The following is an 18,647-nucleotide window of genomic DNA, read 5'->3' as shown; positions in this document are numbered from 1 at the left end:
CTCGCACATATAGCGTAGGGCGCGCGGCGACGTTGTTATCGCCCTTGGACTTTATACGGAACCTTACGGCGATGACGACGGCGATAGCGACAATGACGACGACAGCACAAGTTCGCTCAGAGTGTCCTTATAATTGCTGTCGCAACAAAATAAAGGAAAGGGCTCGTCAAAGATGTATTGTCAGGAAGATAAAATCGAGCCGCAATGTTGCAGTGTTTTCACACATTGGCGAGGGGCACGAAGTATAGGAGAAAAAAATTACGTTAAGTTTTACATAACATATTTTACATGCTTTGCTCTTGATATTTTTGCTTCACGTTTAGTGTTCAGGTGCGGCAGTGATGTCTCACTGATTCGTCCGTGAGCGTCGAAAACGCGCTGCAAGAAAGCCAACTTGCAGAATGGAACAATCTGCGCATCTGCGCACACAATAGAATAACGGCGCACGACATACGTATCGTAAAACACTACAGTTTACATTCGCAGTTGTACCGATTAGAACAATGGGAACTGCAACGCCACGCTACCCATACGAACTTATATATCTGCATGGCATTCCGCGCGTCACACAGTGCATTCCCGGCCGTCGCCATGGATAGGCCAAGGGTGCAGCGCACGGCAGAACAAGAGGCTGCCGTACGCGTACGTAAGCGCCAGCGTGATCATTCCCGTAAGCCGATCCCGTGTATCGGTAACAGCATGCACTCCGTGAAATTGTGAGCGTGCATGTAATCAACGGCTACATGACCTTAACCAAAGGCTATGCAACTTAATGAAATGTATCTTGATCCAACTTCAACGTTCAAGAAATGTAATCCTAAGCAAGCAATCAAATAACATATGCATCGCATCGGGTCGCTCAGCATTACTTGGGTTCGTTGCGTGGTCGTTAGCTTTGGACTTTGATTCAGTTTGCATGGGAAAAGTGTTCGCGTTCAACCATCTTTCTTTAAGAAAGGGGCATTGACTTTTTATGAAACAAGTATAATCTTGCCCACCTTCCGGTCCTGAGGCATCACTGCTAATAACAGAATGTATTTCCAATTATGACTATTAAGATGTGGTGGTTTAATTGGTTATTTGAAGTATTAAATAATGAGAAATATATATGATCCGGGGATTTTCATTGATTTAGTGGCCACAGGGACCATGGCCTTATTATGGTCGCTACGGTACACCGCCATAGAGTGTACGGCAAAGGTTGACACGTTCTTAATAAACACGTCACCCACTCCGCACGCGTTCTGTGCGAACGCGAGCAAAACACCGCCGCCGTCGACAACAGTTCTGCGCGTTGTTTGTGTGATCGCACACAACCGCTGTGAAACTGCTGGCGTGAGCAAGCACGCCAGCAGTAGGAGCGAAGGTTCATGCGGTTTATCGTTTCTACGCAAACTGAGCGGCGAAAGCACAACGCATACAAAGGTAGGAGCCGTGTTGCAGATCGCTTTCAAGATACGGTGCGCGCGACCGCCCGGCGCCGCGCAAAGTACAAGTTGCTCGCAGAGCAGAAGCCGCAACCCCTCCCGCGCGGCCTTCCCGCTGTCCTCCTTTCGCGTGAGAGATTAAGTCGCCAATTACCCTTACGCCCGGTTGCATGATACACATTTGGTGCCGCAGCTAAACGTCGCCTTCCCTCCCGTCCCCCACGGCCTTTCGCGCGACAGAAGAAGTCGCGTTTGCTCTCCGCCGTACGTTCGCTCCCCTTGAAAGCACGCGAGTGACGCGCGTTTACAACATACGGCCAATGAGAGTTTTGTAGCGAGAGCTACATTGGCCGTATTCTCGCCGTTTCGCTGTGGCCGACGGCCGCACCGCAAGCTGAGCCGTTGCCTAGTAACCACCGCAGCTGGCAGTGCCGCTCGCCGCGCCATCTGGCATCACGTCAGAGGAGGAGCCGGTGAAACCGCATTGCAACATTAGCGGAGTCGCTGTGGCTCGTGGCCGCACCGCGAGCTGAGCCCTTGCTTAACAACCGCCGCAGCTGGCAGCGCCGCTCGCTGCGGCATCTGGAATGACATCAGAGGAGGAGCCAGTGAAACCACGATGCAACAACAGAGAAGGAGCCGGCGTTGCATCATATATGTATAAGGGGCGGCTCGGTGGGATTTGTCGCCAGATATGGAAAGTGAGTAGGAGAGAATGAAAGAAGACAGGCTTCGTCGTCAGAACGAAACCAAGAGGAGGCAGCGAGCCGAGGAGACGGAGGAAGAACGAGCCGCACGGCTAAAGAGGCGTCGTAAGTACGAAGCGGCCTGGCGAGTAGATTCAGATGAGGATAGCACCCCAAACATGTTCACGTCACTGGGCGACAACCCCTTATCCTCCCGCCCCACCAACCATCGGGCCGTCTTTGTGGCAATTGAGAAACAGCATGGTGAAGACTTTCAAAATAAATGCGTTACACTTTAAAAATATCTAGTCTTTAATGTAACCATACCTTAACAAGAGGTTACAACCAAACCTAAACACTCAGACGTACGAAGCTAAACGATAAATATGTAACCGTAGAGATAACCAAGCTAAACAATCAGATTAACCGTACCTCTCGCTACGCACACCCAGGCATAACTGAGTTAAGCCACAGCCAGTTTTTTTTTTTTTTACATCCGGACGGGACCATCGAAGACTGAGCCCTTAACAGCTTCGCTGTAAAAAAGAAAAAGGCGTGAGTAGGGGTAATATAAAAAGGAATTCATATTGTCACATGCACTACAAGATCAGGAGGCGCCAGTATGTAGCAGATATACGACTTCTTCGTATGTTAGAGATATGGATGGTGTGATTATACAATCATTTTGAAGTTGACAAATATGGAAAGCCCCTATGCTTTTTTGTTAATCTGTTAAGGTGATTACGACTGCGGGCGAGAATGATGATGTTAGTGAAACTCGGCAAACAACCGCACTTCTTGCAGTGGCCTGCTAAGTGGGAATAACGTGAACTGGTCAGGGCGTGCTTGTGTTCTTTTAATCGAACATTAACGCATCTGCCGCTCTGACCAACGTGCACCTTTCCACAAGATAATCCAAGCTGGTAAGCAACGCCGCCTTTGCTAGGCAGAAAAGAATGCACATGCCTAACACCAGAACCACTCACGCCACCATCTTTATCTGTTAGCTTAGTTTTATCAAGACTACATATTGTCGGTAGCTCCACCGGTGAGGAAAACATGGTGTCAACGCTGTATCTGTTAGCAATATTCTTCAAGTTAGGTGACTACTTGTGTATGTATTTTTTGAAAGGTATTTCGCTTTTCTTAAATAAACTGCAGTTGAGAGTCAACGCCCCGTCCTGTTCTTTCTTTCCGCTGTCTGCGTCCCTGGCGCCGTTTTACAATTATATAGATGCTTTGTCGCAGAATGTTATTGGTTATAACCTAAATACCTTACATGCGCACATAACAAACAGTTCCGAATGCCTTATGGCGAATCATCAATCATATTGTTCATTTTCTTCCAGTTCTTTTATGAGACTAGCGTTCTTGGTGTGAGCATTGACAGCCCAACCTACTCCAACTGCCATCCCGACACCCAAAGTGAAGCATGTGAGTATAAAGCATGAAAAAGAGGCCTATAAGATCTTCATTTCCTCGCAAGACATAGTAGGCGGCAAACACTATACATATGTTATCAGAGCTTATGAAACGTCTCGTGTTAGCATAAACACAAGTTTAAGACTTCTACTAGCTATTGCAGGCAATTCTGCTTCTTTTGTTTGAATCTTTAGATTAGTTTGTTCCTCAGTATTCCAGGCACGAAAGAGCGTCTGAGTGGCTTGCATAAAATACTGCTATTGCAGCATTTCATGACGTGCGATCACGGTACACGGCATATGCAAGTTGAAAGGTGGGAGTCTTGGACCACAGGGTCACAACTTGGGCCGCTCGGTCGGTAACAGGATATATAGATTGATAGATAGTTCAATAGATAGTGACGTCTTCGACGAAAACGTACTGTTGGCGACGAAAATTTTAGGTCATACCATCAGCGAAATGTACAACATACTGTTCCCATATGAAGGCGACCATGTGCATTGAATGGTTATGCTTTTCTTTATAGGGGACGATTCTCGCCCCATCACGTGCGACTTCTCCAAGCCTCGCGACTGTGGATGGTTTCCCGAGGCCTCGCCAGAGAACCTTGATTGGGTTCTTTATTCCGGCAACTATGGAAATTTGAAACTCAAGTGGCAACCCCAAGATAGCGCATCAGACAACGGTGCGTTGTGAAGCATTACGATGGCACTTGTGACCACGCTTTGTAATTAAGCCCTGTACAGGTCAACTATAGTTGCTTGGGATTTTGTGAGACTCATTCGGGTGCTGCACATTGTGATAGATAAACGTGAAGTTTGGTTGCGCCGGCCAAGAACTCGCAAACAGGCGTTGCACCTTTCATCATTCCAGTTATTCTCCAGGTTGGTGACTTTTAAGCACAATAATCATGCGTTATATCCTGCTTTTGTGAGAAATTATTTTCTATTAGGCAGACCCAAGTGTCTCGATCGAAAGGCTGGCTTTTCTTAGATAGAAACCTCAACGTAATGAATTCCCGTTACTACAAGTTTGTCTTAGCATAAAGCAACTGTGTTTAGTTTCCATTCTACGTACAAATTCGAGAGGCAAACATATACCTGTAGCAGCCACGTAAACACAGTCATGCTAAGGTTAGTTTGTCGGTAATTTTTGCGCTGCACAGCAGCATTTTTAGTAGTGATCGTTAACAATTACTGACTTGAGTCTAGAGATTAGGTGGTATAGCACCTTTGTTCACGCGTCTTCGATTTTTTGTGGCAACTGCAGGCGCATCAGCCGATCGCGGCATGCATTAACGTTTTGCGGGCTTACGGATCGCAATGTTATCTCTAACTCAGAACACCTAGCCACGGGCTTACGGCAATGCAGTCGCCACTTTTGTTGTAACAAGCTGAATGAAAACGTAGCAGTGATATTATGAACAGGACTGTCTGTTTGGCTATACGTTATCTATGCACGAATATTCATTTCACGCTGAGACCTAACTGTACCTTGTATTTGGCTGTTGACTTGAGCTTCATACTGTATGTTCAGCCAAACATTTCATAAAATAATATAAATACTTCATTATCATCGGCGCCGCTACACAGAGGGAGGAATTGTAAGTATCTTTGCTGGCTGAAAGCCTTTGTTGTGTATAAACATATATGCTGTAGTTTGAACAACCACGTGAAATAAGTACTTTCTTTTCCAAATATAGCCTGTCTCTGCCACTCCTTAAGTCTCGATTTGTTGTCTTGAAGAGGAATTATTAGTTTAAATATGTTTTCTTGTGCTACTAGCAGTTTTTCAGTGTAACCAGGTGAAGACGTTGCGTAGCAAGCGACGTCTTCTTTTCTACATAATTTTCTAGCATGCATTACTTGGCCCTTTTTCATGTGAAGCAATCATGTTGCAAGAGAATGCCACGCAGACTATGAATTCAAACTAGCGTGGTACAAGAGGACGATACAGTCAATGCAATTATTCCGTTCAGGGGTCTATATGTACGCCCGGAACACAGAGTCTACGCAAAAAGTTGCACGGCTTGTCTCCACCCGGATGAACTCAACTTCTGACGAGGGCCGCTGTTTCACTTTCTGGTAAGGTTGCAAAGTTCCCTGAGGTATGTTTGTAGGGGCATTTGTGCCACACCCGTTTGTCGATTGATAGGTTATCTTGAAACTAAACGGGGGGGGGGGGGGGGGGGGGGGCTCTTCACGAGATTTGTGGAGGTCACGGGTAGGAGCTCTTATTGTATATTTTCATAAACACAACCGCACAATTATGTAAACAGTTGACACAGGTTGTGTTACCAACTTTTCTAATTGAGTTAAACCACATAAAGAAACAGAATAGAACCTTCAATTAAAATTGCAGCAGCAGCAAGCGAATTGACCTTCGTGCGACGTCTCGCATCGACGCGAATTACGTCGCGAAAACACAGCGCACGGAGAAATATGTCCCTGACGCAGATGGCTTTCAACATACAGCGGCTCGGGTGGGCGCACGCGGCCGGCAGGGCCGCCCGGCGCAGAACATGCACCTCCCTCCCTAACATCCCCCCGGAGCCTTGCGGCTTGGGTGGACGTGCGTGTAGACGCCCGGGCAGCCCGGAGTAACCCTCCCCCCCCCACCCCCATCCCTACTTTCCCGCCGGAGGGTTCCGCGCTACAGAAGACAGCGCGCTTCCCTCCCAGCTAACCCTCTCACGCTTTCACTCGCACATACAGCATGCGGCGCGCGGTGGCGATATTATAGCCCTTGGACTTTACACGGAACCTCATGGCGATGGCGACGGCAGAAATGCGCCTGGAGTATCTATGTAATTGCTATCGCAATAATAAAATTAAATATTCATAATGTGGCTTGTCTCCTCATATGTCTGCTAAACGCCTTTGTACTATTCAGGGCAAACACGTCCCCTTTTCACAAAATCATTGCAGCGGATGCTTCAGAAAGAGTCATGTGATCCACGAAATGCATAAGAGCATTACTGCCTTTCCTCAGCGCTTGTCTTCACATCCGCCGTTTCAAATTAGAATTATGTAATGCATATCTTCCAGCAACGCGTCGCATTATAAGCTGAGACGCGGAGAGCAATGTGCTTGCTTGCAGTGCTAATAATATGCGAGCATAGGCTCAAAATATGCACATGGGCATGCAATATTCGTAGCATGCTTAGAATAGTCTTTTCTCACAATATATAATAGCACACCTCTTATGTAATAGCCAACGTTCTCCGAGACTTTGATGCCGAGCTTGGACTCTAAGTTTGACCGTCCATTCTTTTGCTTTGGAAGGCTGCCAGACGTGGTCGGAGATTAGAAAAGTTAGCGCAAATCCAGATGTACCACCAATTTCAACTAAATTATAGGCGCTTAGGTACACATGGACACTTTAAAAGCTATCCGCGAGATCATAGATACTGTGCTCATCACAACTTTTATTCTGACACAAACATCACGGCTTTAGCGATCTGCTGCAGTAATTTAAGAGAAATTTACGGTCATATATCTCGAAAAAATATTTCAGCAGCACTTTAAACGTCACGTGAGAACTCAATACGTGACGTGTGAAGGAAAAAATAAGTTCATGTTTCTTTCCTATCAACCCTTAATGATGGAAATTCCCCAATTAAGGTCTTGCCTACTCAAGAGAACATAATTCTGCGTATATGCTTGTTTTGTGTCGCTGGTTCTTGTATCTGCTCAATACAAACCACACGGCTTGTATGGCAGGTACAACATGTGGCATCCAAACAGCGGCCAGCTGAACCTCCTCCACCGTGTTGACAACATTTCCACAAGCCTTCTCTGGACCCGATCCGGGCCGCAAGGCAAGGCATGGCAGCTGGGAATGGCTCAAGTGCATTCCGAGGACCCATACCGAGTAAGTGGCAGTTTCTTTACGCTCTCTCTCTCTCCTGCACACCAAAAACTTATGTGTTGATATAAATAAATAACGATGTGTCGTAAAAATACTCCGTTATTCCCGTAAAATTATCGCTATAGTGGCTCCTTCATTCTGACCTTGCGAAGAAAAATGTGTAGTGAGTGTAAAAGTTTCACAATATTCGTATCTATATTCTTTAAATGCCTATGAAAATTCTCCCTCCTTACTTTGCAACTCCAAGAAGAAATATAAGTTATTAAATGTACAGTCTTTTCAAAGGACGTGCCTCCCGCCCCCCACCGTTGTTACTGTAGTAATGGTAGTAATGGGCCGCAATGTGCTCATATAATACCTTTCCAATGTCAACATTATGTGGGCATTGTGATATCCTTTCGGAGCCAGTAAACACAACAGGTAAAAATCTCAAGCCACCTGAAAAAATTTACATAGGAGTTTCCCGCAAAATTGCAAATTGTGGTAGAAACGCCCCCCCCCCCCCCCCTGAGCTTTATATTAAAGCAAAGGTTTTTGTCTCCGAAATTTATTGCCAATGCAGAATGAGAATTAGTTGGGCTTATAAGTATATTTCAGCATGTAATATATGCTGACGCAGTTCTTATATTCAATGACCACGAAGGCGAGACCTCCTGTTAATACTTCCAAACACTTAACACTTGCTATTACAGCAGGCGTAAAATTGATGTATACATGAATAAAATATAATTAAATCCATGATTGAAGCGTTTCTAAAAGTTCTTACTTTAAAAGCAAACACATCGATGCACTCAACGCAGCATTTTTTTGACTGGCAGTAAAAATGCGATTCTAAACGAGGTGACTGATCTTCATGCCAGACGAAGGCAATATGGCGTTACCAACTTTATATTTCACACTTTTTATCGTGCAGTTCTATGTTTTTTTAATTTTCAGCACTATACCAGACTTACCAGACTTTCTTCTATTTGAAGCTGTCGAACCTAAAGTATCCTGCAATGATGAAGCTCATATGGCTTTTTTTTTTACAGTTCATTTTCGAGGCTGTGTTGCCATCCCATATCCCCGGAATTATCGCAATCGACCACTTCGTGCTCAAGGATGGCAACTGTGACAGTAGCAAAGGTAGGCATAGTTCATTGAATATGAAGAACACGGAAGCACACAGAAAGGTTCTTTAGAACACACTTAATGAAAGTAAATCAAATGCTGTTATTCCGGTTACCAAATGAAAAGCAGTAGCTGAATATCGGCTTGGGAAGATATACGCTTCTAAGCAGGGTGCTTTTTTTAATTCAATTAGCATGATTTGTCTACTTCAGCCTATCTCTCTATCTATCTATCAATCTGTCTATCGGTCTATCTATCTATCTATATCTCATCATCATCAGCCTATATTTATGTCCATTGCAGGACGAACGCCTCTCCCTGCGATCTCCAGTTACCCTTGTCTTGCGCAATAGCTGATTCCAACTTGCGTCTGCAAATTTACTAAATTCATCACCCCACCTAGTTTTCTGTCGTCCTCGACTGCGCGTCCCTTCTCTTGGTATCCATTCTGTAACATCTGATGGTGCACCGGTTATCCATCCTACGCATTACATATGACCTGCCAATCTCCATTTTTTCCTCTTAATATCAATAAGAATGTCGGCAATCCTCGTTTGCTCTCTGATCCGCACAGCTCACTTCCTGTCTCTTAACGTTAGGACTAAAATTTTTCGTCCATCGTTCTTTGTGCGGTCCTTAACTTGTTCTCGAGCTTCTTTGTTAACCTCCAAGCTTCTGACCCATTTGTTAGCACCGGTAGAATACAATCATTGTGCACTTTTCTTTTCAATGACAGTGGTAAGCTCCGAGTCAGGATTTGGCAATACCTGCGGTATTGACTACAACCCAATTTTATTCTTCTGTAAATTTCCTTCTCATGATCAGGGTCCCCTGTGAGTAAATGACCTAGATAAACGTACTCATTTAGAGAACCAAGATGCTGACTGGCGATCCTGAATTCTTGTTTCCTTGCCAGGTTATTGAACATTGTTTGTCTTCAGCATAATAATCTTCCACCCCACTCTTACACTTTTTCGGTTGAGGTCCTCAATAATTTGCTGTGATTCGTCCTTATTGTTGCTGAATAGGACAATGTCATCTGCAAACCGAAGTCTTGTGAGATATTCGCCGTTGATCCTCAATCCTAAGCCTTCCTAGTCTAAGAGCTGGAATAGTTCTTCTAAACATGCAGTGAATAGCATTGGAGAGATTGTGTCTCCTTGCCTGACCCCTTTCTTGATAGGTAACTTTCTACTTTTCTTATGGAGAACCAAGGTAGCTGTGGAATTTTTGTAGATATTCGCCAAGATATCCACGTATGCCTCCTGCACTCCTAATTTACGCAATGGCTCTATGACTGCTGGTATCTCTACTGAATCAAATGCTTTTTCATAATCGTTGAAAGCCATATAGGTTGATTGTACTCCGCAGATTTATCTACCTGATTGTTGACATGGATATGATCCGTCGTAGAATATCCCTTCCTGAAGCCAGCCTGTTCTCTTGGTTGTGTTGCCTTGATTCTATAGGAAATTATCTTGCTGAATATTTTATACAATACTGCAAGCAAGCTAAAGGGTCTATAACTTTTCAATTCTTTAACGTCTCCCTTCTTATGGATTAGCATAATGTTGGCGTTCTTCCAGCTCTCTGTTACGCTTGAAGTCGTGAGGCACTGCTTATAAAGGGGCACAAGCTTTTCAAGCATGATATCTCCTCCATCTTGATTAAATCGACTGTTATTCCATCTTCTCCGGCAGCTTTTCTATCTATCTATCTATCTATCTATCTATCTATCTATCTATCTATCTATTATAGCCACCCGCCATGGTGGCGTAGTGGCTTTCGCGTTGCGCTGCTTCGCCGGAGGGCACTGGGGCCAGATTCACAAAGCTTTTCTTTCCTAAGTTCGCTTTGACATTGGCTGGTCGCCTTCGCTAATGATATGTCTGGCATCTGGATTGGCTAAAATTATTTCTCACAAAAATTGAAGCGTAAGAAGGTTTTGTGAATTCGGGCCCTGGATCCAATCCCGATCAAGGCGGCCACATTTCGATGGGGGCGAAATACAAGAATGGTCGTGTACCATACATTGCGTGCACATTAAAGAACCCCGGGAAGTCAAAATTATTCCGGTCTCCTCCACTCCGGCTTGCCTCATAAGAAGATCAGGGTTTCTGGCACGTAAACTAACAGATTCCTTTTATCATTCTTGCCTCTTACGCCGACCAAGTTGCCCGAATGATCCACCTGCTAAGGCAACGACGGAACCACTGTTGCGGTAATTCTATCGTTGTGATTGCAGTTTACTAATCTGACTGTCATCGTGGCGTGTTCGTCACGCCTTTTACCCCAACCCAGTGGCCCAGATTGTATTATGCTTTAGGCCACTAGGTATGTGCTCGCGGTAGTGATGCTCTCATGGTCGTTGCATCATCGTCGTTCCAGCTTTGTTTTACGAATCTCGTCATGCCGTCGCCGTCACGCCATCGTCGTCATACAGTCGTCATTCACTCCTTGTCAGTCTGGCTGCCCGGCTGATTACCTTCAAAATGAGCAAGTTGGATGTGGCCACTAACCGTTGGTCAAACTGGTGAAGGACAATCCGGTCCGCACTATACGGTCAGACTGCAGCATATGAGCGCGAGCGCGCCCTCCATCCCTGTCGTTCACTAAGCAAACGCTGCGCATACGCAGTACAGCTGCATGTAGCTGCGGTCTGCTGCCACGCCTAGATACCGCGGCCGCCGCGGCATGTCACGACGAGTCCACTGGCGAAGCGCGCTACGGCGCGCTGAGGATAACCGCGTTTACATTACGTTTGGCGCGTCGTTGGCATCCACAATCAAATGTGAACTGCGCGCCACGGGGACGTCAGTAGACGGAGCGTGTGGGGCACAGACCGCTCCGCCGTACCCTTCGCAGTGCAAATCATTGGAGGTGGAGCTCAAGCACCGCAAAAGTCGTGCTTGATTGGCAATGACTCCACTTCTGCCGAACGCATTGAAGTGCTTTTTGCCTCAAAGTATTTCTGAAATAGCCTATTTTACCTTAAATTAATTTCTCCACTTCTATAAAAAGTGGTTCAAGGCCCCTTTAAAAAAAAGCGGGCAGCTTTGCGCTAGTGGTTCAAGGCTGGAGTAAACAGCGGAGCGGGTGATCGACCTAGCTTCTTGCAGGTTTTACTTGGTTTGGCTAAGTTTGCTATAGGAAACGCTAAGCGCTGCTAGGCACAGTATTCCGAATCAGTTCGCCGCCAACGTTCCGATTGGCCGCGCGGCGCGCTTCAAGATGAGCGGCTTCTTCTTCGGGTGTCCGGATCTTCTTTGGTCGTCCCATGTCAAGGCTACATGTACTCGCCACAGAGTCAACGAGAGTTGTGCCGCCGTCACGGTGGTTTCGAGCTTTGTCTCCCCGGTGACGTCACGGCCAACCTGCGCCTCCACACTTGCCGGCGCGTGGCTAGTCGAAGCCGGCCAAGCTGCTGCCGACGCCACCCGAATTTCTCCGGTGCGAACGCGGGAAAGGGGGAGCGCGGGTGGCGTCGGCACCATCTCTGCGCGTTGCCTCGTTGGTGCTGCTACAGTCTTTATCTCTCTATCTCGCTCCCATTTTCTCTTTCCCTCTCCCGAGCATTGCCAGTGCCGCGCGCATGCTCTCCTTCCCTCTCTTTAACGTCCCATGTAAAAGCACCATGTGCACTGCACGGAGTGGAGGCGAGGAGCACGCCGCTCCATGAGGTGGTTGCTAGGCAACGCAGTGACGTAATACCTCGGCGAGGTTTTGTGACAGCAGGCGCCAGTTTTTACGGTTAGCTAGAACAGCTTCACTGTTTAAAATTTGTAGCGGCTGTATTTGGCACAGTGTTGCACCAATGCAACAAAATTTCAATATCAGAGTGGTTTTGCGGCATATAACGTGTTTTACGACGACGAGCATCCCATCTGGTAATGTTCAATTTTATGTTACTAGAGCATTAGCTGTGTACGATGAGCATAACTTTCCCTCCGTACCCATTGCGCCTTAGAGCGCTGCAAGAATGAGATTTTGTATCTAGGAAGGTAACATAACTTTCTTTTGCGTCGACATCACCATGCTATCGATGATTACCACCTATGACTTCTTTCATTATTCTTCGCCAGTGTGCACATTCGAGTCCGGCAATTGTGGCTGGCAGCTGCACAATTGGGAAGTCACAAAGGGCAGCCGCGCGATGTTGCCTCCGTCTGATCACGGTAGCCAGGCACCGTCCGGTGAGACATTATTTATGTGTTGTTCAAGCATAAGAGCCTCCCATGTTTATTTCAACGTGGAATATTTTAACCAATATCACTACCGAAAATCTTTCGTTTGCTTCTTTTTCAGTTCATAAGTTACTTTATTATTTTAACGAATATTGAGCCGACACCATAACTATTCTGAATGCTTAGACCGGAATAATACACATAGTAAGCATAATAATAACGACAAACCTGAAGTTATTCATCACAGATACTTTCATTTTGTACAAGCTAATTGCCAACTGCAGAGACCAGGCTCTCACGTTGTTCTTCCTCCTTAATCCGAAAAAAAAACTTGTATGATGGGGTTGCTTTTAAACAAAGGACATTCGCGACTAATATTTTAGATGGATGCAGATCAAAATTATTTACGAGTGCTCAGCTCATAGATGGTCTGCCACGGTCGTTTCGTTCTTGTTTTTTTTTTTCTGTACACATAGTATGGTGTGTGCATGTGACTATAACACAGGCTTCTATCCTCGTTTTAAACGGTTATTTGCATATCCTCAGGGAGTTTTGCTTTGGTAAAGTCACCCATTGGCCGATTGGTGAGTCCAAAGCGGTTCTACGACGTGTCACAACACAAGTGCCTCCGATTCTGGTTCTTCATCGCCGGCACGACGGTGCAAATGCTTAACCTCACTCGGGTAGCCAAAGACCAGCAAGAGGACTCTCTCTGGTACGCAACCAAGTCACATGCTCCTTTGGATCAGTGGTACTCGGCCGCGGTCGACTTGACCAGCGTCCAAGGAGAGGCCGAGGTGAGTCGCATGTTTGTTGACCGATCTGTTTGCAGAAGTACACACGAAAAGTCCACACTAAACGATCGGTCACCGCGCCTGTGTGTTCATTCCAAATTTCATGTCGCGTAGGCTTTATCAACTCAATCAAATAGGTTCCACTTACTTAGTAAAACTTCTGTGAAAGGAGACAGTGTGGCTTCACTTACGGCGTCGACAGCGCGTCATTATGTCCGAAATCTGCGTTAATACAAAATAAGTTTAACGAAAATAGTTTTTCTTTCAGTGAGTATAGTGAAGAGAACGAGCCGTTCCAATACTTGTCTTTCTAAGGTAGAAAAATTAAAAGTAAGAAGTGTCGGCTTCGCATCAGCCTACGCGTTGCGACTGAAGACCTTCCCGCAAACGCCATTGCAGCTGTGCATGAGCAGGCTTCTCACTGTTGGCGTATCGTAGCACCGATCATTGAAGCACGCAAGTGTATTGCGACCCTACCTGTTTCCTCGCAGCAGAACAGCAGCCGGTCCATTTCTGCACCCAAGAATATTAATGATTGAGTGTGTGTGTTGTGTGTACATGTGTGTTGTGTGTGTGTAGTGCGTGCATGATTTATGAAGCAAAGTGCTTCATAAATCATCCATGGACATTTCTGCGCTGAAAGGCACTAAGCGCAACCCCTGTTGCTTGCGAAAGGCTCGATACATTCGAGATTAGAAATAAATATTCGGACGACAAAGAAGCAAGACAAGAAGTATCATCAGAAGATGGTGAACAGCAAGGTGAATAGCCGCATCGATAATCACCAATAAAGGACGCAGCGGATGCGATAACAGCATAAAAGAGCCGTTTGTTCTCGTGCAAAACACGGGACGCGCTAGAAAAAAAATAAACAACAATGGAGGACAACGCCCCGAAAGCCGGAGGACAGGGAAAGTTGCCCTAGCTGTGCTACTGTAGACGCACTCGTCCTACAAAGAAAGATATGTTAACCATACACACTTCGCACGCACAGAATTGTACTGTTTCTGCATTCCTAAGACATCATCTTGCTACCTTTTCTGCAATGCAGCTCGTGTTCGAAGGAACGACGTCTGGCGACCCGGGCACTGCTGTAGCCGTGGACGACATCAGTCTAGGCGAGACTGCTTGTCCTCCGCCCGCCAGCTGCTCCTTCGAAGAGGATATGTGCAACTGGCAGAATATTATAAGTCCCAAATACGCGCTTTGGTACAGGAACCAAGGCTCCACCGTCACAGTCAGCAGTGGCCTCAAGAAGGACCACACTCTCGGAACCTGAGGAAGGTCAGCCATTTGCATAACCGTTTCTAAAGCTTCGCTCCAACAGCTGCCATTGTCCTCCTATGTGCCCTGCCATGTAACCTCGAAGAATCATAGAGTTTTCACACCACTATGAGCGCGGACGCCGATCACTTCACTCGAATCTCAGAGTTGTGCTTAACAACAGTGCGGCGCTAACTACATTTATACGGATACTGCAGTCATCGCGAAATCACGCCAGGACCAGCCTGTAGAAACAGCGACCATAGCAACACGGCAATAACTGGTTATAATGCAATGTGAAGTAGTACCGGGGCAGAGCTACAAGTGGTTCTGGAGGAAGCCCAAAGAGCCAGAAATTGTCACATCAAATATGGAACCTGCCGCATATATACAGGGATTCGCTAGACGGCATACGTGAATTGAGATAGATTGACGCACTGCCGTCGCCATGCCACCATCCACAAAGAAGCGACAGTTCTGTGTAATAACATAGTTTAGCTGCACACTTATTGGACGTTGGTCAAATCAGCGGAATATATGTTTTTTTCCCCGCAATATCGGGGGCCGCTGTGTTTGACTATACAAGTACATGGTGCCGACAAGTGCGCATACTCAACGAGCGAGCTGTCTTGGATCTAGCGTGCTAATGAACCACACAAAAAGAAGGCTATATTTCCGTAAGAGTACGTTTCACTTTGAGCATGCGTGGAGTGTGGCAGCTGTTCACTGATCCATCTCTCGCTTCTATCTAATATTCTTTAGTGCACCCACTATGTCAGGTGCGTTCCAAATGCGAGCGTCTTTAGCTATGCGACTAAAGACTAAAGAAACGCTTCGCAACCACACGTAAGTATGCGTGAACTAAACATAAAAAGGGAGACTACTATAAATTAAACGGGAACTATACAAACAATGAGAAAATTAAAAGACACATATTCACAGATATATGTTTTCTCTTTTACTCATCGTCTGAAAGGCCGAGTACTAATGGGATGTATAGAGAAACAAGAATAAGAGTTCATGTAGTACCAAGGAGTCAGATAGTATCAAAAAGAGACGCAAACACGTAAGGTGGCCCGTGCGGCAAAGTGAGAGGCAGCAGGTGCGCCTGTGTTTTACCGCTACAACATCGCCTTTTGCTAACTGAATTATTTATTCTAGACTTTCACAAACCTTCACCACAATTCTTTTTCTTTGCTTCAATGTAATGTCTGCGTTTAATCAGATGTAAGACTTACTTAAGGAATAATGTCGCAAAGCTTCTACATCAAGCTGTGTACCACCTATCGTAGAATCAACACAGCATGGCTATTCGTTCTCTTTCAGGGTATTACCTCCTTCTGGACTCTGCAGATCTCTCTGAAAGTGGGATTGGTATTATTGAAAGCCAAACACTCACCTTCGGTCCCAACGCCTGCATCAAGCTCTACTATTACATAAAGCAAAATAGTAAGTAACATATTGTTTATCCTGCTTGCAGGGCTGTCTCAAGGGAAAATGGTTTCTTTCCTTTTTCGTTAGCCCTTCCTTGACTGGCTTTATTCTTGCATGCGCAATTATTTTGCGTGAATACAATATGTAGACAATAAACTGAGATTGTGAAGGAATCCCGTCGGGTCGGGATAAAACATGCTGCAATAAACGCTATCATCACTAAACATTTTGGGGTTGGTGTCTTTTTTTATTTCATCATAATACGTAGAGGGTGTCCCCGTTAATGTCAGACATGCCGATGCCGCGTAAGTGGACAAGAATGGTTCATTTTTTAACAGGACTGACAGGTGTGCTAGCTTGCGTTTATTTGTGAATTGAATAAAAAAAAAGCGCTATAGTCGCCCAAGAACAACTGAAAGACGACGACACATGCGCTGACTTCCAATTAAAGGTTTATTCTGGAAACAGGTGTAAGTAAAAAACCCTGCAAAAAAGAAGCGGTGAATTGCACGTACGTACGTGTCGGAATGGAAACTTTTTCATTGTTTACTGATATGTCTTCATTTAACTCTACCTTCTTCACTTCTCTCCAGGACGCACTGGTTGTATTCTGTTTACTTCACTTCTTTGTCGACACTCGGCAGTTTTTTATGCCTCCTTCTTTACCTCTGTGCAGCTTTGTTCTTTGTTTCTGTTGCCGACATTTACTTCTAGCCTATTGTTCTGCTTGTACATTGGGGCACCCACTCAGTGACACATGCCATTCTATGGGATGGGCCAAGAATGATCGCACACAAACTAGTACCACATGCCAGGGGCCCCAAGTTGTCTACCCATGCCATGTGGAACATGCCGAGATACACGTTGTGAGTCTCAAGAAACTATCGAACACTTGTGTTGGCGTTGCCCTCAATATGTCATCCAATGCATTTCTTTGCAGACCACACTAAGACAACTGGACTGCAGAACACATTTTGAAACAAAACTAATTGGGTTCCTACCGCATCATTTGATAGCGCAGATGTGGTGTGCTACTGCAGTTATTGAAGAACACCGGCCTCAGTGACGGATTGTAGTCTTACTGTGTGCGTGCAGTGCTCCCTCCAATCCGCTTTCTATTCCCCCTTGTCCCCTTACCCCTAGTGTAGGGTAGCAAACCGAACGCTTGTCTGGTTGACCTCGCTTTTCCGCTCCTTGCTTTCTCGCTCTGACTCTCTTGAAGCGACCTGGATGGTCTATTATGGCACGTAAGCATTAGCCCACGTTGTATAACCGGCCAGACAGCAGCAGCCGGTACTCGAAAAGTGGGGCCAAGATCCAAAGAGAAATTTGCTTCAAAAACCAAATGTATAAATCATTAATAACCACCTAACAAGTACAATTGCAAGAGCAGCATTCCGTGCAATCATAAAAAACGTGAAAAGCTGAATAGCCACGACGGAAACACAAACACTTAAGATTGGTCACTTCTCGGGTAATCGGCTGATCGACGCTTCGATGAAACAATAGCCCTAATTCACACAAATTGCTTCCAATTTATCTCTAGTAAGGTCGAGGTTACGGCGATATTTGTTTTCGGTTCAATCAAACAAGGGGTACACCGTCGCATGCAGCAATCAGTTATCGGTCAAATGCAAACCTGTCGAATTTGTAATGCTGAGTGCTTTCGAATGAGCCTTCAGTTCCAATTCAGCGCTTCTGTCGTTGTATTCTGGGGCCGAAATTAACAGCTTTTCGTTCAAGAGGGCTTTTTGTTTCATTGGCTGGCTGCCACTGCTAATGTGAGTCATTGCAATTAACTGGCATCTGTTCTTACAAACAGTTTTGTTGAAGAACTTTTGTATGAATGCGGGTCCTCGTTCTTTTACCATGTTTCTTTTGCGCTAATTCTTTTTTTTTATATCGCAGATGCATCGTTAACCGCGAAAACTATGTGCAACTTCTTACTTTTTGTATTTAAACTATTTATTTTTCTTAGCTTAATTAGCGCCGTAGGAAGCATGAAAATCAATAGATTGTAAATATTAATAATAAATGGAACAGACGCGATAAGCGGATAAACACTTTGGGAATAAATACTCAAAACATTGGTTTGGGATATTTGGTTCGTTGCTCTAATGGTCAGGTACAAAGACGAAGGGAACAGTACTCACGTTTTTTCCGTGCCATTTATATATTCCTTAAAGTCCACTTTCAACTCAGTGCATAACCACAAATGGACAATTTGTAGCAACACAAGTAAAACAAAGAGAAATACTGAAGTTCTCTCATTCAGATAAATTGATAGCTCACAGTTTATAACGTTACGTGGCCAACAACGAGGTCGTGGCTTCGATAAGCATGAGCAAATGCCACCGTCTAACATACCCTGACTACAAAAGAACTCGTAAACATAAATTCGCGAGAGCGTCAAAAAACACCAGGTACTCAAAATCAACCCAGAGCGCTTTCATAGCG

The 18,647-nt window shown here is 45.3% G+C and overlaps 2 protein-coding genes across 2 annotated transcripts in view; both read left to right on the top strand.

Annotated features, from left to right (window-relative positions):
• LOC119448917 (MAM and LDL-receptor class A domain-containing protein 1-like) overlaps window positions 1-14,772 on the top strand; it is a 265,378-nt gene extending 250,606 nt beyond the window's left edge. Inside the window, exons 48-55 of the mRNA XM_049666561.1 lie at window positions 3,463-3,547; window positions 4,062-4,220; window positions 5,514-5,619; window positions 7,258-7,408; window positions 8,437-8,530; window positions 12,598-12,708; window positions 13,246-13,496; window positions 14,545-14,772. Of these exons, the coding sequence (XP_049522518.1) occupies window positions 3,463-3,547; window positions 4,062-4,220; window positions 5,514-5,619; window positions 7,258-7,408; window positions 8,437-8,530; window positions 12,598-12,708; window positions 13,246-13,496; window positions 14,545-14,772 (1,185 nt within the window). The remainder of the gene's footprint in view (window positions 1-3,462; window positions 3,548-4,061; window positions 4,221-5,513; window positions 5,620-7,257; window positions 7,409-8,436; window positions 8,531-12,597; window positions 12,709-13,245; window positions 13,497-14,544) is intronic.
• Window positions 14,773-15,528: 756 nt separating this feature from the next.
• LOC125945018 (low-density lipoprotein receptor-related protein 1B-like) overlaps window positions 15,529-18,647 on the top strand; it is a 32,896-nt gene continuing 29,777 nt past the window's right edge. The window contains exons 1-2 of the mRNA XM_049666560.1: window positions 15,529-15,535; window positions 16,083-16,205. Of these exons, the coding sequence (XP_049522517.1) occupies window positions 15,529-15,535; window positions 16,083-16,205 (130 nt within the window). The remainder of the gene's footprint in view (window positions 15,536-16,082; window positions 16,206-18,647) is intronic.

Source organism: Dermacentor silvarum, chromosome 4 (genome assembly GCF_013339745.2).
Source record: "Dermacentor silvarum isolate Dsil-2018 chromosome 4, BIME_Dsil_1.4, whole genome shotgun sequence".
NCBI lineage: Eukaryota > Metazoa > Arthropoda > Arachnida > Ixodida > Ixodidae > Dermacentor > Dermacentor silvarum.
Note: the sequence above shows the minus strand (reverse complement) of the source record. Positions and strands in the feature narration are given on the sequence as shown.